This window comes from Bidens hawaiensis, unplaced genomic scaffold (assembly GCF_021521415.1).
Source record: "Bidens hawaiensis isolate Kalapana, Puna unplaced genomic scaffold, B.hawaiensis_p1.1 tig00003237_1, whole genome shotgun sequence".
Taxonomy (NCBI): Eukaryota; Viridiplantae; Streptophyta; class Magnoliopsida; order Asterales; family Asteraceae; genus Bidens; species Bidens hawaiensis.
Window position 1 is genome coordinate 2,667,651 of NW_027491176.1, and position 9,875 is coordinate 2,677,525.

The 9,875-nt window shown below is 33.8% G+C and overlaps 3 protein-coding genes across 3 annotated transcripts; 2 read left to right on the top strand and 1 right to left on the bottom strand.

Annotated features, from left to right (window-relative positions):
• Positions 1-757: 757 nt before the first annotated feature.
• Positions 758-2,602, bottom strand: LOC143622602 (pentatricopeptide repeat-containing protein At2g33680-like). Its single transcript, XM_077093701.1, has one exon. The coding sequence runs from the start codon at positions 2,600-2,602 to the stop codon at positions 851-853; it is 1,752 nt and encodes a 583-aa protein (XP_076949816.1). The 3' UTR covers positions 758-850.
• A 3,685-nt stretch (positions 2,603-6,287) lies between these two features.
• LOC143622626 (protein FAR1-RELATED SEQUENCE 5-like) lies at positions 6,288-7,225 on the top strand. The gene is made up of 2 exons (XM_077093717.1): positions 6,288-6,306; positions 6,801-7,225. The coding sequence occupies exons 1-2, from the start codon at positions 6,288-6,290 to the stop codon at positions 7,223-7,225; spliced, it is 444 nt and encodes a 147-aa protein (XP_076949832.1).
• Positions 7,226-7,228: 3 nt separating this feature from the next.
• Positions 7,229-9,514, top strand: LOC143622628 (protein FAR1-RELATED SEQUENCE 5-like). Its single transcript, XM_077093718.1, has 7 exons — positions 7,229-7,321; positions 7,389-7,549; positions 7,643-7,901; positions 8,128-8,335; positions 8,414-8,691; positions 8,828-9,266; positions 9,495-9,514. Exons 1-7 carry the CDS (start codon positions 7,229-7,231, stop codon positions 9,512-9,514), a joined length of 1,458 nt encoding a protein of 485 aa, XP_076949833.1.
• The last annotated feature ends 361 nt before the right edge of the window (positions 9,515-9,875 follow it).

The following is a 9,875-nucleotide window of genomic DNA, read 5'->3' on the forward strand; positions in this document are numbered from 1 at the left end:
CTGAGATCTTTTCATAATTAACTTTGGGCCGAAGTCACTTGGTAGCGAAATGTGATCAAAATATATCCTATAATGACTGCTACTTTGTAAGAGAACGAGTCGAGTCAAAAGACATTGAACCTTTACATGTTGATACCAAGTCTCAAATTGCAGACCTGTTCACAAAGCCGTTGGGAGCACGACAATTACAACTTTTACTTGACAAGTTGGGCATTTGTAATCTTCATGCTCCAACTTGAGAGGGAGTATTGAATCGGAGAGATTTACGGGATTTACAGCTAATATATTTTTGATACAAATTGATTTAGTTTCCTTGTATATGGGCTTCGTAGGCATGATTTTTCCTTTTACTGATGTATAAATCATTGCATGTCTTGTATGTTTATATCAACAAAATATGAAGATACCAAATTACACATACATATAATCAATTGTATACGTATACATATACCAAGCTTATTTCCATACACATATGTACAATATTAATATAGATATATGCCTACTAGAACCCGTCCCAAACCCGACCTATGCAATGCCAATATAAGGAATTTAATTATAGCAATGCATAACTAAACTCTCCTTATAAACCCAAGAACACATTATGGCTAAACTATTCAACAGATGCAAATTATGGTGTTACAACATCAAGCAATTATTAATATTCCTCTGAAACTTATATTTCTATGAAATGAAAAAGCTACAAGGTTAAACAAGACAAGATTACTTATATAGAGGTAACCATATTGATTCATTATCTATAAGTGAACTGATCAGCCTCGTGATTTATACATTTCTAACAACTTCGAGTAAAATAAAAATAAATTAGCTAAACTTAAACACGTCCAACGGGTCAAAATCCGTCTTCTACAAAACTCAAAATCTGAAGCATACCAACAATCTCTTCAATTCTTGGATGAGAAATCCTACAAACAGTAAACTTCTCAACATTCCCTTTAACCTCAATCAAACTATGTCCCGGTTCCTTCTTCATTAAACTATCTTTCAACTGTTTTCTCGCCTCTGCCACGTCGTCCCACATGCTCTCGGAAGCATAAAGATTCGATAACAACACGTACGGTGAAGTAGAAACTTTTTGAACCTTCAAAAAACGCTCAGCTGTACGCTTTCCCACCACAACATCACCATGCACCCGACACGCAGACAATAAACACCCAAGAACAACCGCATCGTTTTCAAAACAATACTTTTCCATATACTCTTCCGCCTCCTTCACCCTCCGGGCCCGCCCGAGCAAGTCAACCATGCAAGCCACGTGGTCAACGCTCGGAACAATCCCATAACTTTCTTGCATTTCGTTAAAGTAAAACTTCCCCTCTTCCACACGTCCCGTGTGGTTCAAACCCGTTAAAAGCGCGATAAACGTGACCGAATCCGGTTTAACTTTAAACGTCTTCATCTGGTCAAACAAGTCAACCGCGTGCTCCCTGTAGCCGTGATTCGCAAAACCCGCCATGAGCGTGTTCCACGAAACAATATTACGAAACCCCATTTGGTTAAAAACGGCAACTGCGTGTTTTATCGAACCACATTTCGCATACATGTTAATAAGCGCGTTACCGACACCTGTATCGTAACTTAACCTCGTTCTAATCAAATTCCCATGAATCTGTCTACCGAAAATGGATGATGCGAGACCCGAACATGCAGCTAGAGCACTCGTGAATGTGAAATCATCAAGAGTTAAACGTGTTTTTATCATGTCTCTAAATACACTTAAACCTTTAACATGATCAAGATTATGACAACACACGGAAATAAACGTGTTCCACGAAATAATATCTTTTTCCTTAATCAACCCGAAAATGTTCTCGGCGTCTTTGATCATATTAAACTTTGAGTACATTGTAATTAACACGTTTCCAACAAACGGTATTGAGTCAAGACTGAGTTTGACCGCTTGACAGTGCAATTGTGACCCGACCCGAATATCATTTGCGTCAGTACAGTCTGCTAAAAGCGGGACTAAACTAAACCGATTCGGAACAACACCTTGTCTGCACATAAGTTTAAACATCTCATACGCTTTATAACCTTGTTTGTTTTCAACCAACCCTGAAATTATCGCGTTATACGCAACCGTGTTCCTTTCAAAACTCGTGACAAAAACCGACAACGCATCACTAGACAGTCCACATTTCATGTAAAACGAAACAAGCGAGTTCGAAACGAAAGAAACGTCCGCAAAACCTAAAACAACAGACAATGTGTGTATCTGTTTGCCTACATTAACCGCAATTAAGCTAGCGCACGCGCGAATCGCACTAGCGAGCACGAACTCATTCGCCTGGTCACGTTTCATTCGGGAGAACATGTCGACCGCGTACAAGGGTCGCCCGGATTGGTCATAACCCGAAATCATGGCGGACCAAGTTACGAGGTTTCGTTCAGGCATTTCATCGAACAGTTGGCGTGCAAGGTTGACTTTCGCGCATTTGGCATACATGTTGAGGATGTGATTGGATATTATGATGTCTGATTGGAAACCCATTTTGATGGTGATGGCGTGGAGGGAAAAGCCGGGTCGGAATGATCTTGTTTTGGAGCATTGATGGAGAAGTGAACCAACAACTTCAGGGAGCATTTGTGAAGTGGAGATTAATGTTTGTTGTTTGCAGGGATGATTTGATGGCTTCTGTTTTTGAATTCATAGAGGTGTACACAGGGTCTCACTTTTAATCGAAACCCGAAATCTGAAAACCTGCACTTCAACTTGAACTAACCTAACTTAGGAAAATTCGAACCTAAACCCGAACACATACCAAAGTAATTCTAGTTGATTTTTGAGTCTGATATCTAGGTTTCATGTCAACCCAAAAAACCTGAATAAATTTTAATTTTACTTTTAAAACAAAATATATTTTTTAAGTATAGTGCATTATTATTTAGGATATTTATATTATTAATGTTGTACATTTAAATCTAGTACTTTACCCGTCCGGTGGACGGGAACATCAACTCGAGAATTTAACGAATACATTAATTCAGTAACATGAATGGGCAGAAGGCATGTCTGGATGAGATACCGAGGTCGTAGGAAACATTAAGTGTATGCATGTTTGTATTTTTTTGACGTGTTAACCGGTATCATTTGGGTTTGTTCTACGTTTCACTATGTAATATGCGGTATACATGAATAATAGGGTATCAACAGAAAAAACTAAAAGTAAACCAATTTACCGACAATAGCATCTTTGGCCCAGAATTAAGATTCACAATCAATGCAAATGTTATGCATATACATGAACAAAAAAAACTAAAAGTAAACCAAAGTCAAATAAGATCAATAAAGAACCCCTAGATTATAAAAATGCTCCCAATTAAATAATTTGTTGTAGCCACCTCTCACTTATGCAATGCTGAGGTAGCATCTGCATCCATGACAAAGCTTAATTTGATAATCTGATACTAGCCAAAAACAAGAAAATATAAAAAAGCAGACTTAAGTAACTTACAAAACCTTGTTTTGGGTGTTCTAGCTTCATTCATAGCAACTCCTTTTCTTCTGTCATCAACTGAAATAAGAAAACTTTAACTTAACAAAGCCTGTTCACTTGGCATTAGGTTAAGAAAGCATTAAAACTAATCAAAAAACTCAAATTTTTAGAGTACATAAATTAAATATGAGTACATACTTAAAAATAAATACTATCCCTTTTCAAATAAAAATGTCTTTTTACACAAATAAAATAATACATGACAAAAACCACGGTCTAAATACTTTTGTTTCCTAAACTAACCTTGAGATCAAAACCAGCCCCGTAATAAAACAAAAACAATATAACTAATATTATATATTTATATCTGTTATAAATACATAACTCACGGTCTAACGGACCTTTAATGTTTTTAGTTCTTCCAATAGGTTTCTTTGAATTCTTGAGATTAAGATTTGACTTGATTAAGAATTCGAAAAGCATCTCCAAGTATAGCTAACTTGATTCAGATATCTGTTTTGAAACCTTGCAAGTTAAAACCAATCTGTAAATCATCAACCATAGCATGTATAGCAGGCGTAGGCTTCACATCTAAATCTTGTAGATGCATAAAGCGAGACATCTAAATTAAAGTTTAATAGTAGAAATTGTGTTATAAACTAACTATCAATAAAAAGAAATGACACAACCTCCTCATCAATAATATAATACCTATGATCCATGTTCTTTTGCTCATATGATTAGAATCTAAACGGGTAATACAAAGAATGATTGGTTGGAGTTTAAAACCAAACTGAGTTTAACCAAGAGTGATCCGTTTCTAGATACACAAAATCAGGATCAAAACCAAACAAAGATAAATCATGCTTCACTTGCATGTTCAGTTCTAACCCACCTTGTAAGTTCAAAAACAGAACCAAACATGTGACATCATAACTTGAAGATGTAATCAAATAACAACATCACTGAAATCAATTAACATACTGAAGTTAAAAGAAGCAATGTAAACAGCAAACACAAACATTAACCTGAAATCGATACACAAAACGATTGCATATGTAAGAAATCGATAGCCCAACACCATCGGTTACTTACTACTCTTGGAGGCGCCCCTATATCTTGGAAATCCAAGAAACAATCGGTCGTTTCTCAATCATCCGCCGAAGCCGAATATCGAGCTATGGCAGCCGTGGTAAGTGAAATACTTCGGATGAGATGGCTTTTGAAGGAACTTGATGTTTTCCAAGATGGACCGACACAATTATTTTGTGACAATCAAGCGGATCGACATATAGCAAACAACCCTGTCTTTCATGAACGAACCAAACATGTCGAGATGGATTGTTGTTACGTTAGGGAACGTGTAGAGTCTAAGGAGATACAAACCATGAAAATCAACACAACAATGCAACTTGCTGATCGACTGACCAAGCCGTTAGGCACCAAGCGCTTCCGCACCTTACTCGACAAATTGGGCATTACGGACCTCCATGCTCCAAGTTGAGAGGGAGTAAACGATACTATGAATATTTTGGCATATTATTCCTCCTAGTTGGTTGTCTAAATATATCATTGCCATATAGGTTCTGCTTAATTGATGCCTTGATCTCATGCACTTATTTTAGCATCTTGCGAGTATATAGAGATGACCATATTCTGTATTCTTGGTATCATTATCATATCAATATCAAAACATTTGTTACTAAGATGCTAATAAACTTGTTTCAATCATAAATGTTTGTTAAAAAAATATTATAAACTGCTCAAGTGTTGACGTTTTGGACTCAAAACTATATACATATACTCATTTTAGTTGTTTGGGTTCATAAATAAAAGGCTTTCTCCTAAATCTATATTTAGATTTATATTTAAAAACTTGTTGGAAACGAGTATATCTTCCTAGTTATTTTCACTAGTAGATCCTAACATATATAATCCTAATAAACTTTTGCTAGTGAACTAATTTAGTTATAATACTTGATGTTTAATAAAAGGTGGTATAAAATCCCTAAAATGATATTATGGAGAAAATACTTATATTTATAAGTCACATGATACTTCTGTAACAAATATGATAATTAATATATATTTTGAAAAAATGTATGTATTCAAAACACGTTTATATGTTTGGAGTCTACAAAAACATGTATATGTCACTAAAATACGAGACGTATTTTCATAGTATATTTCTCTAAAATAAATATATAATTATATATATATATATATATATATAGAAAATGATTAAAATAAAAATAGATAGTTTCCTAAGAATGACAAGAAGAGCATAAAATTTGAAGTTAGGAAACTATGTAGTCTAAATCCTAGATCCTATGAAATTATTTGATATTTTGGAAACTAACAATCTCAAACACTAGATCATAAATCCAATGGCATAGATCTAGGTTAAAAGAGGCTTCTGTCTCGGTAAGAAGTTCTTACTCTTCCTAGAAAACTACCTATTTTTATTTTAGCCTACCCTATATATATATATATATATATATATATATATATATATATATATATATATATATATATATATATATATATATATATATATATATAAAGGATCCAATACAAAAATTTCTTATCGTACAATACGTACGCGAGGGTTCCCATCGTTGATTAGCAATTTGATTAAATTGATCCCGTAAGTTAACAGAAGGGTGTTTTTGTCTTTTTACATTAATTTAAAATTTTAATCGCGCCAGTATAATAAACCGTTTTGCACATACCCTGTTTTATTATATTTGATCACGTATCCTTAAAACTGCTTAACAATTGGCGATTTTTCGTATTCGATTAAATTTGACGGCCTTCGTTGATTTTAACGTCATGTATTACGATCATCAAAGTAAGTAATTCTAGGTGTAATTCTAATCAATTATTATTTTAATTAGCTGTATACTGTAGGTTTAATCGACTGATAATTATTTTTTTTTCAATTTTTAGGTTATTTTTCTGTTGAATTTTATAATCGATATTGTGTTTTATAGTTGTCAACTAATCGTGATTCTATTAGACTTCAAATTATGTGTTTTAATAGCAAATCGTGGATATGATTGTTGTTTTTCTTTTTAGAACGTATTAGAATGTATAGTTTGGCTTGTAATTGTGATTCGGTTAGAACATATTATTACGTAGTAGAACGTATTAATATATTTTTAGACTATTTTTTTTGATATGTTAAATCATTTAAATGTAGTTTTGTATTAGGTTAAGTCGATTTGAAATGTGTTATATATCAAATGTTGATATATTGTTTAAAACGTGTTAACTGAACGTATTATTAGATCATGTTATCAGAAATGGTTATTTTTAATGACTTAAATTGCTTTTGTTTATCAGATGCTTCACCAGATCTTGTTATACCACAAGTTAATGCATTTGAATCTGTTGATCATGCATATGATTTCTATTGTGAATATGCAAAGAAAGCTGGTTTTTGTGTTCGTAAAGGAGGTTTGTACATGAATGATGGTTTATTAAAGTCTAAATATTTTACCTGTTCGAAAGAAGGTCATAAACCTGCAAACAGTTATGATTCTATGGCTGAAAAAGATGGTTCCAGTAGACCGTATTATAAAAGAAGGAAGAGACCAACAATTCGCTGTGGTTGTCGAGCTCAAATTTTTCTAAAAACTGATGACGGTTTGAGGTTTGAAATAAATGATTTTGTCGAAGGACATAATCATGAAATGGTGGATGCAAATGACATGCATTTTGTCCGATCAAATAGAAAGTTGACTCATGTACAACAAGATATTATATAAGATATGTCAACATTGAATTTGGGCCCTGTTAAGGCGTTTAATATTATGAGGACAAAGTATGGAGGATTTGAGAAAGTTGGGGCTACAAAAGAGATTGTAAGAATTTCAAACAAAGTTTAACTTGTTATATTGGCGAGTATGATGCTGAAATGGTTGTACAAAGAATAAGTGGGAAGATAACTGTTGTGATGGTTATTCGTTTGAGTATACTGTTAGTACTAATGGTGACTTAGATCATTTGTTTTGGGCTGATGAGATTTCAAAGAAAAATTATTTGGCTTTTGGAGATATTATATCATTTGATGCCACATTCAAGACCAACAAGTGTGTCAATTTAATACATTTGTTTTTTAATTTTTTATTTTTATTTTTTTACATATTTTTTTAAATCGTTTTCCTATAAATTTCTTTTTACAGGTACAATATGGTTTTTGTACCATTTACTGCCATTGATAATCATTGTCGAAATGTTACAGTTGGTGCTGCGTTATTATCATCTGAATCTATTGAATCTTATTCATGGATTTTGAAAGTTTTTCTTGATTCTTTCGGTATTTCCCCAAAGGTGGTTGTTACTGATCAAGATCCAGTTATGAAGCAAGCAATCTTCTTAGTTTTACCGAACTCGAGACATCGGCTATGTATGTGGCACATTATGAAAAAACTTGCTGATAAGGTAACTTTAATGTATTACAGTACTATGCATATGTATCAGAACGTGTTAGAATGTCTAAACATATTAGCATGCTTCACTATTGGTAGCTGCATATTTGTAAACGTGTTAGAACGTTTCAGGACGTATAAACATTTTTAGTATGCTTTAGCATAGTATAAACATATTTGTATATGTGTTAGAACGTATAAGAACGTTTTAGGCCGTATAACATTTTTGGTAACACCAGGTTGATGCTACCCTTTGTAACAATGAAGATTTCAAACGTAAAATATGTGATATTGTTTGGACGGATGCAATTTCTCAATCCGAATTCGAAACGCAATGGGAACTTATAATGAAGGAATATGATCTGGAAACAAATAAATGGTTGTCTGACATGTTTGAAATGAGATATGATTGGATTCCTGCTTATTATATGAATGAACCGTTGTCTGGTCTTATGAGAACTACATCGAGATCAGAAAGTGAAAATCATTTTTTTTGTCAAGTTTCTAACTCACAATTATCACTAGTTGAGTTCTTTAGTCATTTTTATCATTGTATGGAGATCCAAAGGCACAATGGTAGGAAAAATGATCATGATACAAGGTACACACATCCAGATCCGGTTAGTGAGAATCCTTTTGAGACAGAGGCAGAACTGATGTATACAAAGGCTATTTTTAATGATTTCCAAGATGAAATGTATCATATTAGAAGCGGTGTTGCATGTTTGAAATCAATTGAAGAAGAAGATTTTGTGAGGTTTTCAGTTTTTGACTTTAATGCATATGTCCCAGGCTATTTGGAGGTATGAGTTAGTTAAAGATTCTCTTTTTTTTTGGTAGAACGTTGTAGAACGTTTTAAATCATTTTTTTATAAGATATTGTTTTGATAGAATGTTTAAAGTATTAATATATTTTTTGTGTGTCATGTTTTGTTTAAGAATGAAGGTGAGGATGGGATTGATTCGACGATTTCATGCGGATGCAAAATATTTGAACGTTATGGGTTATTGTGTCGTCACAGCCTTTATATTTTAAATTTGTTAAGAGTTACAAGATTTCAAAAGAAATACATAGTGGATCGTTGGAAGAGAGATGTTGGTGTTAATCCTAGAACTGCTCCAATTTCAAGTTTCGGTAACGACAAATATTTAAAAGTCAAAGAGATCTCAGGGGAAATAACATTGGCTGGTGAGTATCTCATAAATAGCTATGTAACTGATGTTGATGAACTAACTAAAGTCAGGGATCAAATGAACATAATGATCAAACAAGCCGATGAGACAAGATACAAAAGAACTCATTTATCAAAAAGGGATAGGTTTGCTGCTATTCTAGGGTATGATCAACCATCAGAGGTGACTGTCCGTGTGCCTAGTGGTATAAAAAATAAGGGTTGCGGGTCACATAAACGGATTAAATCCCAGAAAGAGATAGCTATAGGTCGGTCTGGGAAGAAATATAGGGAATGCAAAGTTTGTCATCAACATGGTCATAACAGTCGAACTTGTCCTCAACTTAGAGAAGAACAGTTTTTAGCGCTCTTTTGTTGTTTATATTTTTTATTTTTTACATTTTTTATGTTTTATTTTTCATGGAACATGTAAGCTGGTTACTGGAACGTGTAATACCTTTTTTTTATCAATAATCAATAATGAATCGTAAGTATACTGATACTAAACATAAGTTATATTATTATCCGGTTGAAAAAGGGAGTGTACACAAGTGGATCACATCAAAAGACCATTAAAACCTATTCACAAATTTATTTTATTCTACCCCACTACCACACCACACCATCACCACACCACCACACCAGCAACCATCACGAACCCTAGTTGTTGTCAAGGATTTCTTGGGCCCCTTCACGCTTGACTCTCTTATTAACCGTCACCTTGTGAGCTGTTTTCTTTAGCACATCATGAAGCTGACCATAGCATGAAGCTTGCTTTTCCAGGTAGGTTATTGCCTCTATATTGAACGTGCTAT

Bases quoted from the DNA above. Each gene is read 5' to 3' on its own strand.
- LOC143622602 (XM_077093701.1), bottom strand. From the start codon at position 2,602: ATGCTCCCTGAAGTTGTTGGTTCACTTCTCCATCAATGCTCCAAAACA.
- LOC143622628 (XM_077093718.1), top strand. From the start codon at position 7,229: ATGTCAACATTGAATTTGGGCCCTGTTAAGGCGTTTAATATTATGAGG. The intron at 7,550-7,642 runs GTGTGTCAATTT...TTCTTTTTACAG, and splicing joins GCCACATTCAAGACCAACAA to GTACAATATGGTTTTTGTAC. The intron at 7,902-8,127 runs GTAACTTTAATG...TGGTAACACCAG, and splicing joins TGAAAAAACTTGCTGATAAG to GTTGATGCTACCCTTTGTAA.